Genomic DNA, 22,017 nt, shown 5'->3' on the forward strand with positions numbered 1-22,017 from the left:
CAGTCTGATGTGGAGCTACTGTTCTCCATCATTCTATCAGCAGACAGACTGATGTGGAGCTACTGTTCTCCATCATTCTATCAGCAGACAGACTGATGTGGAGCTACTGTTCTCCATCATTCTATCAGCAGACAGACTGATGTGGAGCTACTGTTCTCCATCATTCTATCAGCAGACAGCACTCTGATGTGGAGCTACTGTTCTCCATCATTCTATCAGCAGACAGACTGATGTGGAGCTACTGTTCTCCATCATTCTATCAGCAGACAGCACTCTGATGTGGAGCTACTGTTCTCCATCATTCTATCAGCAGACAGACTGATGTGGAGCTACTGTTCTCATCATTCTATCAGCAGACAGACTGATGTGGAGCTACTGTTCTCCATCATTCTATCAGCAGACAGACTGATGTGGAGCTACTGTTCTCCATCATTCTATCAGCAGACAGCACTCTGATGTGGAGCTACTGTTCTCCATCATTCTATCAGCAGACAGCACTCTGATGTGGAGCTACTGTTCTCCATCATTCTATCAGCAGACAGACTGATGTGGAGCTACTGTTCTCCATCATTCTATCAGCAGACAGCACTCTGATGTGGAGCTACTGTTCTCCATCATTCTATCAGCAGACAGACTGATGTGGAGCTACTGTTCTCCATCATTCTATCAGCAGACAGCACTGATGTGGAGCTACTGTTCTCCATCATTCTATCAGCAGACAGACTGATGTGGAGCTACTGTTCTCCATCATTCTATCAGCAGACAGCACTGATGTGGAGCTACTGTTCTCCATCATTCTATCAGCAGACAGCACTCTGATGTGGAGCTACTGTTCTCCATCATTCTATCAGCAGACAGCACTCTGATGTGGAGCTACTGTTCTCCATCATTCTATCAACAGACAGCACTCTGATGTGGAGCTACTGTTCTCCATCATTCTATCAGCAGACAGCACTCTGATGTGGAGCTACTGTTCTCCATCATTCTATCAGCAGACAGCACTGATGTGGAGCTACTGTTCTCCATCATTCTATCAGCAGACAGACTGATGTGGAGCTACTGTTCTCCATCATTCTATCAGCAGACAGCTCTCTGATGTGGAGCTACTGTTCTCCATCATTCTATCAGCAGACAGCTCTCTGATGTGGAGCTACTGTTCTCCATCATTCTATCAGCAGACAGACTCTGATGTGGAGCTACTGTTCTCCATCATTCTATCAGCAGACAGCTCTCTGATGTGGAGCTACTGTTCTCCATCATTCTATCAGCAGACAGCACTCTGATGTGGAGTTACTGTTCTCCATCATTCTATCAGCAGACAGACTGATGTGGAGCTACTGTTCTCCATCATTCTATCAGCAGACAGACTGATGTGGAGCTACTGTTCTCCATCATTCTATCAGCAGACAGACTGATGTGGAGCTACTGTTCTCCATCATTCTATCAACAGACAGTCTGATGTGGAGCTACTGTTCTCCATCATTCTATCAGCAGACAGACTGATGTGGAGCTACTGTTCTCCATCATTCTATCAGCAGACAGACTGATGTGGAGCTACTGTTCTCCATCATTCTATCAGCAGACAGACTGATGTGGAGCTACTGTTCTCCATCATTCTATCAGCAGACAGCACTCTGATGTGAAGCTACTGTTCTCCATCATTCTATCAGCAGACAGACTGATGTGGAGCTACTGTTCTCCATCATTCTATCAGCAGACAGCACTCTGATGTGGAGCTACTGTTCTCCATCATTCTATCAGCAGACAGACTGATGTGGAGCTACTGTTCTCCATCATTCTATCAGCAGACAGACTGATGTGGAGCTACTGTTCTCCATCATTCTATCAGCAGACAGACTGATGTGGAGCTACTGTTCTCCATCATTCTATCAGCAGACAGCACTCTGATGTGGAGCTACTGTTCTCCATCATTCTATCAGCAGACAGACTGATGTGGAGCTACTGTTCTCCATCATTCTATCAGCAGACAGACTGATGTGGAGCTACTGTTCTCCATCATTCTATCAGCAGACAGCACTCTGATGTGGAGCTACTGTTCTCCATCATTCTATCAGCAGACAGACTGATGTGGAGCTACTGTTCTCCATCATTCTATCAGCAGACAGCACTCTGATGTGGAGCTACTGTTCTCCATCATTCTATCAGCAGACAGACTGATGTGGAGCTACTGTTCTCCATCATTCTATCAGCAGACAGCACTCTGATGTGGAGCTACTGTTCTCCATCATTCTATCAGCAGACAGCACTCTGATGTGGAGCTACTGTTCTCCATCATTCTATCAGCAGACAGCACTCTGATGTGGAGCTACTGTTCTCCATCATTCTATCAACAGACAGCACTCTGATGTGGAGCTACTGTTCTCCATCATTCTATCAGCAGACAGCACTCTGATGTGGAGCTACTGTTCTCCATCATTCTATCAGCAGACAGCACTGATGTGGAGCTACTGTTCTCCATCATTCTATCAACAGACAGACTGATGTGGAGCTACTGTTCTCCATCATTCTATCAGCAGACAGCTCTGATGTGGAGCTACTGTTCTCCATCATTCTATCAGCAGACAGCTCTCTGATGTGGAGCTACTGTTCTCCATCATTCTATCAGCAGACAGCTCTCTGATGTGGAGCTACTGTTCTCCATCATTCTATCAGCAGACAGCTCTCTGATGTGGAGCTACTGTTCTCCATCATTCTATCAGCAGACAGCACTGATGTGGAGCTACTGTTCTCCATCATTCTATCAGCAGACAGACTGATGTGGAGCTACTGTTCTCCATCATTCTATCAGCAGACAGCACTCTGATGTGGAGCTACTGTTCTCCATCATTCTACCAGCAGACAGCTCTCTGATGTGGAGCTACTGTTCTCCATCATTCTATCAGCAGACAGCTCTCTGATGTGGAGCTACTGTTCTCCATCATTCTATCAGCAGACAGCACTCTGATGTGGAGCTACTGTTCTCCATCATTCTATCAGCAGACAGACTGATGTGGAGCTACTGTTCTCCATCATTCTATCAGCAGACAGCTCTCTGATGTGGAGCTACTGTTCTCCATCATTCTATCAGCAGACAGCTCTCTGATGTGGAGCTACTGTTCTCCATCATTCTATCAGCAGACAGACTGATGTGGAGCTACTGTTCTCCATCATTCTATCAGCAGACAGCTCTCTGATGTGGAGCTACTGTTCTCCATCATTCTATCAGCAGACAGACTGATGTGGAGCTACTGTTCTCCATCATTCTATCAGCAGACAGCACTCTGATGTGGAGCTACTGTTCTCCATCATTCTATCAGCAGACAGCACTCTGATGTGGAGCTACTGTTCTCCATCATTCTACCAGCAGACAGCACTCTGATGTGGAGCTACTGTTCTCCATCATTCTATCAGCAGACAGCACTCTGATGTGGAGCTACTGTTCTCCATCATTCTATCAGCAGACAGCTCTCTGATGTGGAGCTACTGTTCTCCATCATTCTACCAGCAGACAGCACTCTGATGTGGAGCTACTGTTCTCCATCATTCTACCAACAGACAGCACTCTGATGTGGAGCTACTGTTCTCCATCATTCTATCAGCAGACAGACTGATGTGGAGCTACTGTTCTCCATCATTCTATCAACAGACAGACTGATGTGGAGCTACTGTTCTCCATCATTCTACCAGCAGACAGCTCTCTGATGTGGAGCTACTGTTCTCCATCATTCTATCAGCAGACAGCACTCTGATGTGGAGCTACTGTTCTCCATCATTCTATCAGCAGACAGCACTCTGATGTGGAGCTACTGTTCTCCATCATTCTATCAGCAGACAGCACTCTGATGTGGAGCTACTGTTCTCCATCATTCTATCAGCAGACAGCACTCTGATGTGGAGCTACTGTTCTCCATCATTCTATCAACAGACAGACTGATGTGGAGCTACTGTTCTCCATCATTCTATCAACAGACAGCACTCTGATGTGGAGCTACTGTTCTCCATCATTCTATCAACAGACAGACTGATGTGGAGCTACTGTTCTCCATCATTCTACCAGCAGACAGCTCTCTGATGTGGAGCTACTGTTCTCCATCATTCTATCAGCAGACAGCACTCTGATGTGGAGCTACTGTTCTCCATCATTCTACCAGCAGACAGCTCTCTGATGTGGAGCTACTGTTCTCCATCATTCTATCAGCAGACAGCACTCTGATGTGGAGCTACTGTTCTCCATCATTCTATCAGCAGACAGCACTCTGATGTGGAGCTACTGTTCTCCATCATTCTACCAGCAGACAGCACTCTGATGTGGAGCTACTGTTCTCCATCATTCTACCAGCAGACAGCACTCTGATGTGGAGCTACTGTTCTCCATCATTCTATCAACAGACAGTCTGATGTGGAGCTACTGTTCTCCATCATTCTATCAACAGACAGCACTCTGATGTGGAGCTACTGTTCTCCATCATTCTATCAACAGACAGCACTCTGATGTGGAGCTACTGTTCTCCATCATTCTACCAGCAGACAGCACTCTGATGTGGAGCTACTGTTCTCCATCATTCTATCAGCAGACAGCACTCTGATGTGGAGCTACTGTTCTCCATCATTCTATCAACAGACAGCACTCTGATGTGGAGCTACTGTTCTCCATCATTCTATCAACAGACAGCACTCTGATGTGGAGCTACTGTTCTCCATCATTCTATCAGCAGACAGCTCTCTGACTGATGTGGAGCTACTGTTCTCCATCATTCTATCAGCAGACAGTCTGATGTGGAGCTACTGTTCTCCATCATTCTATCAGCAGACAGCACTCTGATGTGGAGCTACTGTTCTCCATCATTCTATCAGCAGACAGCACTCTGATGTGGAGCTACTGTTCTCCATCATTCTATCAGCAGACAGCTCTCTGATGTGGAGCTACTGTTCTCCATCATTCTATCAGCAGACAGCACTCTGATGTGGAGCTACTGTTCTCCATCATTCTATCAGCAGACAGCTCTCTGATGTGGAGCTACTGTTCTCCATCATTCTATCAGCAGACAGACTGATGTGGAGCTACTGTTCTCCATCATTCTATCAGCAGACAGTCTGATGTGGAGCTACTGTTCTCCATCATTCTATCAGCAGACAGCACTCTGATGTGGAGCTACTGTTCTCCATCATTCTATCAGCAGACAGACTGATGTGGAGCTACTGTTCTCCATCATTCTATCAGCAGACAGACTGATGTGGAGCTACTGTACTCCATCATTCTATCAGCAGACAGACTGATGTGGAGCTACTGTTCTCCATCATTCTATCAGCAGACACTCTGATGTGGAGCTACTGTTCTCCATCATTCTACCAGCAGACAACACTCTGATGTGGAGCTACTGTTCTCCATCATTCTATCAGCAGACAGTCTGATGTGGAGCTACTGTTCTCCATCATTCTATCAGCAGACAGACTGATGTGGAGCTACTGTTCTCCATCATTCTATCAGCAGACAGTCTGATGTGGAGCTACTGTTCTCCATCATTCTATCAGCAGACAGACTGATGTGGAGCTACTGTTCTCCATCATTCTACCAGCAGACAGCACTCTGACTGATGTGGAGCTACTGTTCTCCATCATTCTACCAGCAGACAGCACTCTGATGTGGAGCTACTGTTCTCCATCATTCTATCAGCAGACAGCTCTCTGATGTGGAGCTACTGTTCTCCATCATTCTACCAGCAGACAGCACTCTGATGTGGAGCTACTGTTCTCCATCATTCTATCAGCAGACAGACTGATGTGGAGCTACTGTTCTCCATCATTCTATCAGCAGACAGTCTGATGTGGAGCTACTGTTCTCCATCATTCTATCAGCAGACAGCACTCTGATGTGGAGCTACTGTTCTCCATCATTCTATCAGCAGACAGACTGATGTGGAGCTACTGTTCTCCATCATTCTATCAGCAGACAGTCTGATGTGGAGCTACTGTTCTCCATCATTCTATCAGCAGACAGACTGATGTGGAGCTACTGTTCTCCATCATTCTATCAGCAGACAGCACTCTGATGTGGAGCTACTGTTCTCCATCATTCTATCAGCAGACAGCACTCTGATGTGGAGCTACTGTTCTCCATCATTCTATCAGCAGACAGCTCTCTGATGTGGAGCTACTGTTCTCCATCATTCTATCAGCAGACAGCACTCTGATGTGGAGCTACTGTTCTCCATCATTCTATCAGCAGACAGACTGATGTGGAGCTACTGTTCTCCATCATTCTATCAGCAGACAGTCTGATGTGGAGCTACTGTTCTCCATCATTCTATCAGCAGACAGCACTCTGATGTGGAGCTACTGTTCTCCATCATTCTATCAGCAGACAGACTGATGTGGAGCTACTGTTCTCCATCATTCTATCAGCAGACAGACTGATGTGGAGCTACTGTTCTCCATCATTCTATCAGCAGACAGACTGATGTGGAGCTACTGTTCTCCATCATTCTATCAGCAGACAGCTCTCTGATGTGGAGCTACTGTTCTCCATCATTCTACCAGCAGACAGCACTCTGATGTGGAGCTACTGTTCTCCATCATTCTATCAGCAGACAGCTCTCTGATGTGGAGCTACTGTTCTCCATCATTCTATCAGCAGACAGCTCTCTGATGTGGAGCTACTGTTCTCCATCATTCTATCAGCAGACAGCTCTCTGATGTGGAGCTACTGTTCTCCATCATTCTATCAGCAGACAGACTGATGTGGAGCTACTGTTCTCCATCATTCTATCAGCAGACAGCACTCTGATGTGGAGCTACTGTTCTCCATCATTCTACCAGCAGACAGCTCTCTGATGTGGAGCTACTGTTCTCCATCATTCTATCAGCAGACAGCTCTCTGATGTGGAGCTACTGTTCTCCATCATTCTATCAGCAGACAGCACTCTGATGTGGAGCTACTGTTCTCCATCATTCTACCAGCAGACAGCTCTCTGACTGATGTGGAGCTACTGTTCTCCATCATTCTATCAACAGACAGACTGATGTGGAGCTACTGTTCTCCATCATTCTATCAGCAGACAGTCTGATGTGGATCATTCTATCAGCACTCTGACTGATGTGGAGCTACTGTTCTCCATCATTCTATCAGCACTCTGACTGATGTGGAGCTACTGTTCTCCATCATTCTATCAGCACTCTGACTGATGTGGAGCTACTGTTCTCCATCATTCTACCAGCAGACAGCTCTCTGATGTGGAGCTACTGTTCTCCATCATTCTACCAGCAGACAGTCTGATGTGGAGCTACTGTTCTCCATCATTCTATCAACAGACAGCTCTCTGATGTGGAGCTACTGTTCTCCATCATTCTATCAACAGACAGCTCTCTGATGTGGAGCTACTGTTCTCCATCATTCTATCAACAGACAGCTCTCTGATGTGGAGCTACTGTTCTCCATCATTCTATCAACAGACAGCTCTCTGATGTGGAGCTACTGTTCTCCATCATTCTACCAGCAGACAGCTCTCTGACTGATGTGGAGCTACTGTTCTCCATCATTCTATCAACAGACAGCTCTCTGATGTGGAGCTACTGTTCTCCATCATTCTATCAACAGACAGCTCATTCTCCATTCATCACAGACAGCACTCTGATGTGGAGCTACTGTTCTCCATCATTCTATCAGCAGACAGCACATGACTGTTCTCCATCATTCTATCAACAGACAGACTGATGTGGAGCTACTGTTCTCCATCATTCTATCAACAGACAGCTCTCTGATGTGGAGCTACTGTTCTCCATCATTCTAGCAACAGCTCTCTGATGTGGAGCTACTGTTCTCCATCATTCTACCAACAGACAGACTGATGTGGAGCTACTGTTCTCCATCATTCTATCAACAGACAGCACTCTGATGTGGAGCTACTGTTCTCCATCATTCTACCAGCAGACAGCACTCTGATGTGGAGCTACTGTTCTCCATACATTGAAGAGCTTCCTCTTCAGAAGCTGCTGGTTCAATCAATAACACACCATCTTAATTTCTCATTGTGTGTGCGTGTGTCTTTGTGGTTTTTGTGGTGTGTAAATTATTTTATAACTCCCAGGTCAAAAATGACCCTAAGACAATCTTTGTACCCTGGTGGTGTACAGCTTTCATGGAAATATGAACAGAGACAATGTTTCACTTTTTCTAATGTCGGGGGTCACTCCAGGAAAAGTCATCAAATACATAGTGGCGGGTCATTTTTGACCCTTAACACGAGACAAGGATTAAGAAAGATCTACACATATTAAAATGTATAGAAAAGCTTCAACTAAACAGTATTGAAAAACCATCCCCTGGCTATTTCAAAATACCTGGTATATACAGTATACCACCCAAACCTACTCCCTTCACCTGGTATATACAGTATACCACCCAAACCTACTCCCTGCACCTGGTATATACAGTATACCACCCAAACCTACTCCCTTCCCCTAGTATATACAGTATACCACCCAAACCTACTCCCTTCCCCTGGTATATACAGTATACCACCCAAACCTACTCCCTTCACCTGGTATATACAGTATACCACCCAAACCTACTCTCTGCACCTGGTATATACAGTATACCACCCAAACCTACTCTCTGCACCTGGTATATACAGTATACCACCCAAACCTACTCCCTTCCCCTGGTATATACAGTATACCACCCAAACCTACTCCACTGCACCTGGTATATACAGTATACCACCCAAACCAAGTACTCTCTGCACCTGGTATATACAGTATACCACCCAAACCTACTCAACACCTGGTATATACAGTATACCACCCAAAGAGGGCTATATCACCTGCACAGGTATATACAGTATACCACCCAAACCTACTCTCTGCACCTGGGGATATACAGTATACCACCCAAACCTACTCTCTGCACCTGGTATATACAGTATACCACCCAAACCTAACCTGGTATATACAGTATACCACCCAAACCTCTCCTTCACCTGGTATATACAGTATACCACCCAAACCTACTCCTTCCCTGGTATATACAGTATACCACCCAAACCTACTCCCTTCACCTGGTATATACAGTATACCACCCAAACCTACTCCCTTCACCTGGTATATACAGTATACCACCCAAACCTAATCCCTTCTCCTGGTATATACAGTATACCACCCAAACCTAACCTGGTAAATACAGTATACCACCCAAACCTAACTCCCTTCACCTGGTATACAGTAATCCTAACTCCAAACCAAGGAACAGTAATCTTCACCTCTACAAACAGGGATACAGTAAACCTAACTCTTCACAAACCAGGAACAGTAATACCACCCAAACAGTAATCCTAACTCTACAAACCAGTAACAGTAAACCTAACTCCCTTCAAACCTGGTAACAGTAATCCACCTACAAACCAAACAGTAATCCTAACTCTACAAACAGTAACAGTAATCCACCAAACAAACCCTAACTCTACAAGCTGGCAAACAGTATTTAAGATGACCACAAACTGTCAGGGAACAGTAATCCCAAACAGTACTCCTAACTCTACAAGCCAGGGAACAGTAATCCAACCCACAAACCAGGGAACAGTAATCCTAACTCTACAAACCAGGGAACAGTAATCCTAACTATACCACCCAGGAACAGTAATCCTAACTCTACAAACAGGAACAGTAATCCTAACTCTACAAACCAGGTAATCCTATCCTAACTCTACAAACCAGGGAACAGTAATACTAACACAAACCAGTAATCCTAACTCTCAAACCAGGGAACAGTAATCCTAACTCTACAAGTCAAACAGTAATCCTAACTCTACAAACAGGGAACCAGTAAGTAATCCTAACTCTACCCAGGGAACAGTAAACCCAGGGAACAGTAATCCTAACTCTAAACAGGGAACAGTAATCCTAACTCTACAAGTGGGAACAGTAATCCTACCCACAGTAATCCCTTCAAAGCCAGGGAACAGTAATCCTAACTCTAATCCACAACACACAAACAGGGAACAGTAATCCACACAGGCAGGCAGTCTGAAAGTCAGGCAGGCAGTAATCCAACACTACAAACAGGGAACAGTAATCCTAACTCTACAAACCAGGGAACAGTAATCCTAACTCTACAAAGTAATCAGGGAACAGTAATCCTAACTCTACAAACCAGGCTTTCCTCAACAGTAATCCTAACTCCCAGAATGCAAACCAGGGAACAGTAACAGTAGGGAACAGTAATCCTAACTCTACAAACCAGGGAACAGTAATCCTAACTCTACAAACCAGGAACAGAAATCCTAACTCTACAAACCAGGGAACAGTAATCCTAACTCTACAAACCAGGGAACAGTAATCCTAACTCTACAAACCAGGGAACAGAATCCTAACTCTTTCAAACCAGGAACAGTAATCCTAACTCTACAAACTCAGGGAACAGTAATCCTAACTCTACAAGCCAGGGAACAGTAATCCTAACTCTACAAACCAGGGAACAGTAATCCTAACTCTACAAACCAGGGAACAGTAATCCTAACTCTACAAACCAGGGAACAGTAATCCTAACTCTACAAGCCAGGGAACAGTAATCCTAACTCTACAAACCAGGGAACAGTAATCCTAACTCTACAAACCAGGGAACAGTAATCCTAACTCTACAAGCCAGGGAACAGTAATCCTAACTCTACAAACCAGGGAACAGTAATCCTAACTCTGAAAGCCAGGGAACAGTAATCCTAACTCTACAAACCAGGGAACAGTAATCCTAACTCTACAAGCCAACTCTAACAGTAATCCTAACTCTACAAGTCAGGGAACAGTAATCCTAACTCTACAAACCAGGGAACAGTAATCCTAACTCTACAAACCAGGGAACAGTAATCCTAACTCTGAAAGCCAGGGAACAGTAATCCTAACTCTGAAAGTCAGGGAACAGTAATCCTAACTCTACAAGCCAAGGAACAGTAATCCTAACTCTACAAGTCAGGGAACAGTAATCCTAACTCTGAAAGTCAGGGAACAGTAATCCTAACTCTACCAATCAGGGAACAGTAATCCTAACTCTACAAGCCAGGGAACAGTAATCCTAACTCTGAAAGCCAGGGAACAGTAATCCTAACTCTGAAAGTCAGGGAACAGTAATCCTAACTCTGAAAGCCAGGGAACAGTAATCCTAACTCTGAAAGTCAGGGAAACTCTAAAAGCCAGGGAACCCAATTTGTAAGTCGCTCTGGATAAGAGCGTCTGCTAAATGACTTAAATGTAAATGTAACAGTAATCCTAACTCTACAAGTCAGGGAACAGTAATCCTAACTCTACAAATCAGGGAACAGTAATCCTAACTCTACAATCCAGGGAACAGTAATCCTAACTCTACAAGTCAGGGAACAGTAATCCTAACTCTACAAGCCAGGGAACAGTAATCCTAACTCTACAAGCCAGGGAACAGTAATCCTAACTCTACAAGCCAGGGAACAGTAATCCTAACTCTACAAACCAGGGAACAGTAATCCTAACTCTACAAGTCAGGGAACAGTAATCCTAACTCTACAAGTCAGGGAACAGTAATCCTAACTCTACAAGCCAGGGAACAGTAATCCTAACTCTGAAAGCCAGGGAATAGTAACATGGTCAAACCAACCAATAGCCTTCAAAAGACTCCTCCCTTCCATATTAACTCTGTCAGGTCATTGTGACGAGCCTGTAGAGATCTTGTCGTCCTCCTCCTCTTCTTCCTCCCCTCCATCCCTCCCTCCCTCCCTCCTACCTCTTTATTTCTGTCCAGTTCATTGTGTAGAGCCTGTTTAGAGATCTCCACCTCGATGATCCTCTGTCTCAGAAGCTCATTCTCATCTTCAGCCCTGGTCCTCTTGTCTTCTACATTCTCCAGCTCGTTGTGCAGACGCACTGACACATCTTTGGCCACCTGCACAGGGACACAGTCACATGGGGACACAGTCACATGGGGACACAGTCACATGGAGACACAGTCACATGGGGACAGTCACATGGAGACACAGTCACATAGGGACACAGTCACATGGGACACAGTCACATGGAGACACAGTCACATGGGGACACAGTCACACACAGTCACATGGAGGTCACATGACACAGTCACATGGGGACACAGTCACATGGAGACACAGTCACATAGGGACACAGTCACATGGAGACACAGTCACATAGGGACACAGTCACATGGGGACACAGTCACATGGGGACACAGTCACATGGAGACAGTCACATGGGGACACAGTCACATGGAGACACAGTCACATAGGGACACAGTCACATGGGGACACAGTCACATGGAGACACAGTCACATGGGGACACAGTCACATGGGGACACAGTCACATGGGGACACAGTCACATGGATACACAGTCACATGGATACACAGTCACATGGGGACACAGTCACATGGAGACACAGTCACATGGAGACACAGTCACATGGAGACACAGTCACATGGATACACAGTCACATGGGGACACAGTCACATGGGGACACAGTCACATGGGGACACAGTCACATGGAGACACAGTCACATGGAGACACAGTCACATGGGGACACAGTCACATGGAGACAGTCACATGGGGACACAGTCACATGGAGACACAGTCACATGGAGACACAGTCACATGGGGACACAGTCACATGGGGACACAGTCACATGGGGACACAGTCACATGGGGACACCGTCACATGGGGACACAGTCACATGGAGACACAGTCACATGGAGACACAGTCACATGGGGACACAGTCACATAGGGACACAGTCACATGGGGACACAGTCACATGGATACACAGTCACATGGATACACAGTCACATGGATACACAGTCACATGGGGACACAGTCACATGGAGACACAGTCACATGGAGACACAGTCACATAGGGACACAGTCACATAGGGACACAGTCACATGGGGACACAGTCACATGGGGACACAGTCACATGGGGACACAGTCACATGGGGACACAGTCACATGGAGACACAGTCACATGGAGACACAGTCACATGGAGACACATGAACACAGTGCATGAACACAGTACATGAACACAGTACATAACACAGTACATAACACAGTACATAACACAGTACATGAACACAGTGCATGAACACAGAACATGAACATAACACAGTACATAACACAGTACATGAACACAGTACATAACACAGTACATGAACACAGAACATGAACACAGTACATAACACAGTACATGAACACAGTACATGAACACAGTACATAACACAGTACATGAACACATTACATAACACAGTACATGAACACAGTACATGAACACAGTACATAAACACAGTACATAACACAGTACAAACACAGAAATGAAACACAGTACATGAACACAGTACAAACACAGACATGAAACACAGTACATAAACACAAACAGAGTATATAAACACAGTACATAAACACAGTACATAAACACAGTACATAACACAGTACATAACACAGTACATAACACAGTACAAACACAGAAATGAAACACAGTACATGAACACAGTACAAACACAGACAAACACAGAACATGAACACAGTACATGAACACAGTACAAAACACAGAAATGAAACACAGTGCATAAACACAGTACATAACACAAGACATGAAACACAGTACATAAACAGAGACATGAACACAGACATGAAACACAGACATGAACACAGTACATGAACACAGAAATGAAACACAGTACATGAACACAGACATGAAACACAGTACATGAACACAGTACATAAACAAAGTACATAAACAGAGTACATGAACACAGTACATGAACACAGTACATGAACACAGTACATGAACACAGCCATGAAACACAGACAAAGTGGACTTACAACACGGACCTTGAGGTCCTGACCAGGTTGGACCACTAGTCAACAACACAGACCTTGAGGTCCTGACCAGGTTGGACCACTAGTCAACAACACAGACCTTGTGGTCCTGACCAGGTTGGACCACTAGTCAACAACACAGACCTTGAGGTCCTGACCAGGTTGGACCACTAGTCAACAACACAGACCTTGATGTCCTGACCAGGTTGGACCACTAGTCAACAACACAGACCTTGAGGTCCTGACCAGGTTGGACCACTCGTCAACAACACACCTTGATGTCCTGATCAGGTTGGACCACTAGTCAACAACACAGACCTTGATGTCCTGACCAGGTTGGACCACTAGTCAACAACACAGACCTTGATGTCCTGACCAGGTTGGACCACTAGTCAACAACACAGACCTTGAGGTCCTGACCAGGTTGGACCACTCGTCACCAACACAGACCTTGAGGTCCTGACCAGGTTGGACCACTAGTCAACAACACAGACCTCGAGGTCCTGACCAGGTTGGACCACTAATCAACAACACAGACCTTGAGGTCCTGACCAGGTTGGACCACTCGTCAACAACACACCTTGATGTCCTGACCAGGTTGGACCACTAGTCAACAACACAGACCTTGATGTCCTGACCAGGTTGGACCACTAGTCAACAACACAGACCTTGATGTCCTGACCAGGTTGGACCACTAGTCAACAACACAGACCTTGAGGTCCTGACCAGGTTGGACCACTCGTCACCAACACAGACCTTGAGGTCCTGACCAGGTTGGACCACTAGTCAACAACACAGACCTCGAGGTCCTGACCAGGTTGGGCCACTCGTCAACAACATGTACCTCGTGATCCTGACCAGGTTGTACCACTCGTCAACAACACAGACCTTGAGGTCCTGACCAGGTTGGACCACTAGTCAACAACACAGACCTTGAGGTCCTGACCAGGTTGGACCACTCGTCAACAACACACCTTGATGTCCTGACCAGGTTGGACCACTCGTCAACAACACAGACCTTGAGGTCCTGACCAGGTTGGACCACTCGTCACCAACACAGACCTTGAGGTCCTGACCAGGTTGGGCCACTCGTCAACAACACAGACCTCGTGGTCCTGACCAGGTTGGACCACTAGTCAACAACACAGACCTTGATGTCCTGACCAGGTTGGACCACTCGTCACCAACCCAGACCTTGAGATCCTGACCAGGTTGGGCCACTCGTCAACAACACAGACCTCGTGATCCTGACCAGGTTGGGCCACTCGTCAACAACACAGACCTCGTGATCCTGACCAGGTTGGGCCACTAGTCAACAACACAGACCTCGTGATCCTGACCAGGTTGGACCACTCGTCACCAACACGTACCTTGAGATCCTGTTCCAGGTTGCGTAGCAGCTCTCCATCTACATGTCCAGTCTGGGCCACTCTGAGGCTCTTCTGCTCCACCTTACGGAGACGGTACTGGAGGATCCGACAGTTCTTATTGGACCGGTCCAGCTCCCTGCGTAACTCCTGCACCTGGTACACCTCCTCTTCCAGGTAACTGTCCCGGACTTCCTCCATCTCCGCACGCAGCTCCTCCACTTCATCCTGGAGGAGAGAGAGAGAGAGGTTGGGAACGTGAAGATATACCCTCTGGGATATGTTTGTGACTCTATGCTGAAGCATAGTAACGATAGACACAGCTGTTCTCTCTTCAGCCTCCACTGTCCACTAAAAGTTGACAAATCTTTTTGTACACACAGAGAGCATACTGTATGTCAACTACACTCCCACTACAACCAGCAAGACAATATTCATTCATAAGCATGGCATGGCAATGAATTGTGCGAGTTCATGTCACCCTGAACACAGAGACAGAAAGGCTTGGTTTTAAATAATTGACAAGTGGTTTCCATTAACCTTTCAAGTAAACGAGTTGACCTCCAATGCTGTCGCTACTGATTCTGTTCATGAAATCCATTTCCCCAGGTAGGCCGTGTAGAGTACAGTACAGTAGAGTAAGATATAGTAGAGTACAGTAGAGTAAGATATAGTACAGTATGATATAGTAGAGTAAGATATAGTAGAGTAGGGTAGAGTACATTAGAGTAGTGTAGAGTAAGGTAGAGTACAGTAGAGTAGGGTAGAGTACAGTACCGTAGTGTAGAGTACAGTAGAGTACAGTAGAGTACAGTAGAGCACAGTAGAGTAGTGTAGAGTACAGTACAGTAGAGTAAGATATAGTAGAGTAGGGTAGAGTACAGTAGAGTAGGGTAGAGTACAGTACAGTAGAGTAAGATATAGTAGAGTAGGGTAGAGTACAGTAGAGTAGGGTAGAGTACAGTACAGTAGTGTAGAGTACAGTAGAGTACAGTAGAGCACAGTAGAGTAGGGTAGAGGTCACTAGCCACTTTAACTATGCCACTTTGTTTACTTTGTCTACATACTCATCTCATATGTATATACTGTACTCGATACCATCTACTGTATGCTGCTCTGTACCATCACTCATTCATATATCCTTATGTACATATTCCTTATCCCCTTACACTGTGTATAAGACAGTAGTTTTGGAATTGTTAGTTAGATTACTTGTTGGTTATCACTGCATTGTCGGAACTAGAAGCACAAGCATTTCGCTACACTCGCATTAACATCTGCTAACCATGTGTATGTGACAAATAAAATTTGATTTGATTTGATTTGATTTAGAGTAGTGTAGAGTAAAGTACAGCATGATATAGTAGAGTACAGTACAGTATGATATAGTAGAGTAGTGTAGAGTAGGGTAGAGTACAGTAGAGTAGGGTAGAGTACAGTACAGTAGAGTAGGGTAGAGTACAGTACAGTAAAGTAGGGTAGAGTACATTAGAGTAGTGTAGAGTAAGGTAGAGTACAGTAGAGTAGGGTAGAGTACAGTAGAGTAGTGTAGAGTAGAGTAAAGTACAGTATGATATAGTAGAGTACAGTAGGATATAGTAGAGTAGTGTAGAGTAAAGTACAGTAAGATATAGTACAGTATGATATAGTAGAGTAAGATATAGTAGAGTAGGGTAGAGTACAGTAGAGTAGGGTAGAGTACAGTACAGTAGTGTAGAGTACAGTAGAGTACAGTAGAGTACAGTAGAGCACAGTAGAGTAGTGTAGAGTACAGTACAGTAGAGTAAGATATAGTAGAGTAGGGTAGAGTACAGTAGAGTAGGGTAGAGTACAGTACAGTAGTGTAGAGTACAGTAGAGTACAGTAGAGCACAGTAGAGTAGGGTAGAGTAGTGTAGAGTAAAGTACAGCATGATATAGTAGAGTACAGTACAGTATGATATAGTAGAGTACAGTAGAGTAGGGTAGAGTACAGTAGAGTACAGTAGAGTAGTGTAGAGTAGGGTAGAGTACAGTACAGTAGAGTAGGGTAGAGTACAGTACAGTAGAGTAGAGTAAGGTAGAGTACAGTAGAGTAGGGTAGAGTACAGTAGAGTACAGTAGAGTAGAGTAAAGTACAGTATGATATAGTAGAGTAGTGTAGAGTACAGTAGGATATAGTTGAGTACAGTAGAGTAGGGTAAAGTACAGTAGGATATAGTAGAGTACAGTGGAGTAGGGTAGAGTAAAGTACAGTAGAGTAGGGTAAAGTACAGTAGGATATAGTAGAGTACAGTGGAGTAGGGTAGAGTAAAGTACAGTAGGATATAGTAGAGTACAGTAGAGTAGGGTAGAGTAAAGTACAGTACAGTAGGATATAGTAGAGTACAGTAGAGTAGTGTAGAGTAAAGTACAGTATGATATAGTAGAGTACAGTAGGATATAGTAGAGTAGTGTAGACTAAAGTACAGTATGATATAGTAGAGTAGTGTAGAGTAAAGTACAGTATGATATGATATAGTAGAGTAAAGTACAGTAGGATATAGTAGAGTAGGGTAGAGTAAAGTACAGTATGATATAGTAGACGAGTATAGAGTAAAGTACAGTAGGATATAGTAGAGTAGTGTAGAGTAGTGATATAGTAAAGTACAGTAGATATAGTAGAGTACAGTAGGATATAGTAGAGTACAGTAGAGTAGTGTAGAGTAAAGTACAGTATGATATAGTAGAGTACAGTAGGATATAGTAGAGTAGTGTAGACTAAAGTACAGCATGATATAGTAGAGTAGTGTAAAGTACAGCATGATATTTACATTTAACATTTAAGTCATTTAGCAGACGCTCTTATCCAGAGCGACTTACAAATTGGTGCATTCACCTTATGACATCCAGTGGAACAGTAGTGCATCTAAATCTTTTAAGGGGGTGAGTGGGATTACTTTATCCTATCCTAGGTATTCCTTAAAGAGGTGGGGTTTCAGGTGTCTCCGGAAGGTGGTGATTGACTCCGCTGTCCTGGCGTCGTGAGGGAGTTTGTTCCACCATTGGGGGGCCAGAGCAGCGAACAGTTTTGACTGGGCTGAGCGGGAACTGTACTTCCTCAGTGGTAGGGAGGCGAGCAGGCCAGAGGTGGATGAACGCAGTGCCCTTGTTTGGGTGTAGGGCCTGATCAGAGCCTGGAGGTACTGAGGTGCCGTTCCCCTCACAGCTCCGTAGGCAAGCACCATGGTCTTGTAGCGGATGCGAGCTTCAACTGGAAGCCAGTGGAGAGAGCGGAGGAGCGGGGTGACGTGAGAGAACTTGGGAAGGTTGAACACCAGACGGGCTGCGGCGTTCTGGATGAGTTGTAGGGGTTTAATGGCACAGGCAGGGAGCCCAGCCACAGCGAGTTGCAGTAATCCAGACGGGAGATGACAAGTGCCTGGATTAGGACCTGCGCCGCTTCCTGTGTGAGGCAGGGTCGTACTCTGCGGATGTTGTAGAGCATGAACCTACAGGAACGGGCCACCGCCTTGATGTTAGTTGAGAACGACAGGGTGTTGTCCAGGATCACGCCAAGGTTCTTAGCGCTCTGGGAGGAGGACACAATGGAGTTGTCAACCGTGATGGCGAGATCATGGAACGGGCAGTCCTTCCCGGGAGGAAGAGCAGCTCCGTCTTGCCGAGGTTCAGCTTGAGGTGGTGATCCGTCATCCACACTGATATGTCTGCCAGACATGCAGAGATGCGATTCGCCACCTGGTCATCAGAAGGGGGAAAGGAAAGATTAATTGTGTGTCGTCTGCATAGCAATGATAGGAGAGACCATGTGAGGTTATGACAGAGCCAAGTGACTTGGTGTATAGCGAGAATAGGAGAGGGCCTAGAACAGAGCCCTGGGGACACCAGTGGTGAGAGCACGTGGTGTGGAGACGGATTCTCGCCACGCCACCTGGTAGGAGCGACCTGTCAGGTAGGACGCAATCAAGCGTGGGCGCGCCGGAGATGCCCAACTCGGAGAGGGTGGAGAGGAGGATCTGATGGTTCACAGTATCGAAGGCAGCCGATAGGTCTAGAAGGATGAGAGCAGAGGAGAGAGAGTTAGTTTTAGCAGTGCGGAGCGCCTCCGTGATACAGAGAAGAGCAGTCTCAGTTGAATGACTAGTCTTGAAACCTGACTGATTTGGATCAAGAAGGTCATTCTGAGAGATATAGCAGGAGAGCTGGCCAAGGACGGCACGTTCAAGAGTTTTGGAGAGAAAAGAAAGAAGGGATACTGGTCTGTAGTTGTTGACATCGGAGGGATCGAGTGTAGGTTTTTTCAGAAGGGGTGCAACTCTCGCTCTCTTGAAGACGGAAGGGGCGTAGCCAGCGGTCAGGGATGAGTTGATGAGCGAGGTGAGGTAAGGGAGAAGGTCTCCGGAAATGGTCTGGAGAAGAGAGGAGGGATAGGGTCAAGCGGGCAGGTTGTTGGGCGGCCGGCCGTCACAAGACGCGAGATTTCATCTGGAGAGAGAGGGGAGAAAGAGGTCAGAGCACAGGGTAGGGCAGTGTGAGCAGAACCAGCGGTGTCGTTTGACTTAGCAAACGAGGATCGGATGTCGTCGACCTTCTTTTCAAAATGGTTGACGAAGTCATCTGCAGAGAGGGAGGAGGAGGGGGAGGAGGATTCAGGAGGGAGGAGAAGGTTGCAAAGAGCTTCCTAGGGTTAGAGGCAGATGCTTGGAATTTAGAGTGGTAGAAAGTGGCTTTAGCAGCAGAGAGAGAAGAGGAAAATGTAGAGAGGAGGGAGTGAAAGGATGTCAGGTCCGCAGGAGGCGAGTTTTCCTCCATTTCCGCTCGGCTGCCCGGGCCCTGTTCTGTGAGCTCGCAATGAGTCGTCGAGCCACGGAGCGGGAGGGAGGACCGAGCCGGCCTGGAGGATAGGGGACATAGAGAGTCAAAGGATGCAGAAAGGGAGGAGAGGAGGGTTGAGGAGGCAGAATCAGGAGATAGGTTGGAGAAGGTTTGAGCAGAGGGAAGAGATGATAGGATGGAAGAGGAGAGAGTAGCGGGGGAGAGAGCGAAGGTTGGGACGGCGATACCATCCGAGTAGGGGCAGTGTGGGAAGTGTTGGATGAGAGCGAGAGGAAAAGGATACAAGGTAGTGGTCGGAGACTTGGAGGGGAGTTGCAATGAGGTTAGTGGAAGAACAGCATCTAGTAAAGATGAGGTCGAGCGTATTTCCTGCCTTGTGAGTAGGGGGGGAAGGTGAGAGGGTGAGGTCAAAAGAGGAGAGGAGTGGAAAGAAGGAGGCAGAGAGGAATGAGTCAAAGGTAGACGTGGGGAGGTTAAAGTCGCCCAGAACTGTGAGAGGTGAGCCGTCCTCAGGAAAGGAGCTTATCAAGGCATCAAGCTCATTGATGAACTCTCCGAGGGAACCTGGAGGGCGATAAATGATAAGGATGTTAAGCTTGAAAGGGCTGGTAACTGTGACAGCATGGAATTCAAAGGAGGCGATAGACAGATGGGTAAGGGGAGAAAGAGAGAATGACCACTTGGGAGAGATGAGGATCCCGGTGCCACCACCCCGCTGACCAGAAGAGTACAGTACACTATGATATAGTAGAGCAGTGTAGAGTAAAGTACAGTATGATATAGTAGAGTAGTGTAGAGTAAAGTACAGTACAGTATGATATAGTAGAGTAGTGTAGAATACAGTAGGAAGTAGTAGGTATACTAGCCTATACAGGTAGAGTAGAGTAGCCTGTACAGGTAGAGTAGAGTAGCCTATACAGGTAGAGTAGAGTAGCCTATACAGGTAGAGTAGAGTAGCCTATACAGTTAGAGTAGAGTAGCCTATACAGGTAGAGTAGAGTAGCCTATACAGGTAGAGTAGAGTAGCCTGTACAGTTAGTGGAGTAGCCTATATAGAGTAGCCTATACAGGTAGAGTAGAGTAGCCTGTACAGGTAGAATAGAGTAGCCTAGAGTAGAGTAGCCTATACAGGTAGAGTAGAGTAGCCTGTACAGGTAGAGTAGAGTAGCCTATACAGGTAGAGTAGCCTATACAGGTAGAGTGGTTGGTTCACCAACTACTTCTCTGACAGAGTTCAGTGTGTCAAATCGGAGGGTCTGCTGTCCGGACCTCTGGCAGTCTCTATGGGGGTGCCACAGGGTTCAATTCTTGGACCGACTCTCTTCTCTGTATACATCAATGAGGTCGGTCTTGCTGCTGGTGAGTCTCTGATCCACCTCTACGCAGACAACACCATTCTGTATACTTCTGGCCCTTCTTTGGACACTGTGTTAACAACCCTCCAGGCAAGCTTCAATGCCATACAACTCTCCTTCCGTGGCCTCCAATTGCTCTAAAATACAAGTAAAACTAAATGCATGCTCTTCAACCGATCGCTCCCTGCACCTGCCCGCCTGTCCAACATCACTACTCTGGACGGCTCTGACTTAGAATACGTGGACAACTACAAATACTTAGGTGTCTGGTTAGACTGTAAACTCTCCTTCCAGACCCATATCAAACATCTCCAATCCAAAGTTAAATCTAGAATTGGCTTCCTATTTCGCAACAAAGCATCCTTCACTCTGCCAAACATAACCTTGTAAAACTGACCATCCTACCAATCCTCAACTTTGGCGATGTCATTTACAAAATAGCCTCCAATACCCTACTCAACAAATTGGATGCAGTCTATCACAGTGCAATCCGTTTTGTCACCAAAGCCCCATATACTACCCACCATTGCGACCTGTACGCTCTCGTTGGCTGGCCCTCGCTTCATACTCGACGCCAAACCCACTGGCTCCATGTCATCTACAAGACCCTGCTAGGTAAAGTCCCCCCTTATCTCAGCTCGCT

General features: G+C 46.0%; 1 protein-coding gene across 1 annotated transcript in view; it reads right to left on the reverse strand.

Moving 5' to 3' along the window:
* LOC115115007 (microtubule cross-linking factor 1-like) overlaps positions 1 to 22,017 on the reverse strand; it is a 133,332-nt gene that overhangs the window by 82,369 nt on the left and 28,946 nt on the right. The window contains exons 2-3 of the mRNA XM_065013645.1: positions 15,209 to 15,433; positions 11,741 to 11,899 (exon numbers count right to left, since the gene is read on the reverse strand). Coding sequence (XP_064869717.1) covers positions 11,741 to 11,899; positions 15,209 to 15,433 — 384 coding nt within the window. The remainder of the gene's footprint in view (positions 1 to 11,740; positions 11,900 to 15,208; positions 15,434 to 22,017) is intronic.

The sequence above is a fragment of the Oncorhynchus nerka genome, linkage group LG9b, assembly GCF_034236695.1.
Source record: "Oncorhynchus nerka isolate Pitt River linkage group LG9b, Oner_Uvic_2.0, whole genome shotgun sequence".
Taxonomy (NCBI): domain Eukaryota; kingdom Metazoa; phylum Chordata; class Actinopteri; order Salmoniformes; family Salmonidae; genus Oncorhynchus; species Oncorhynchus nerka.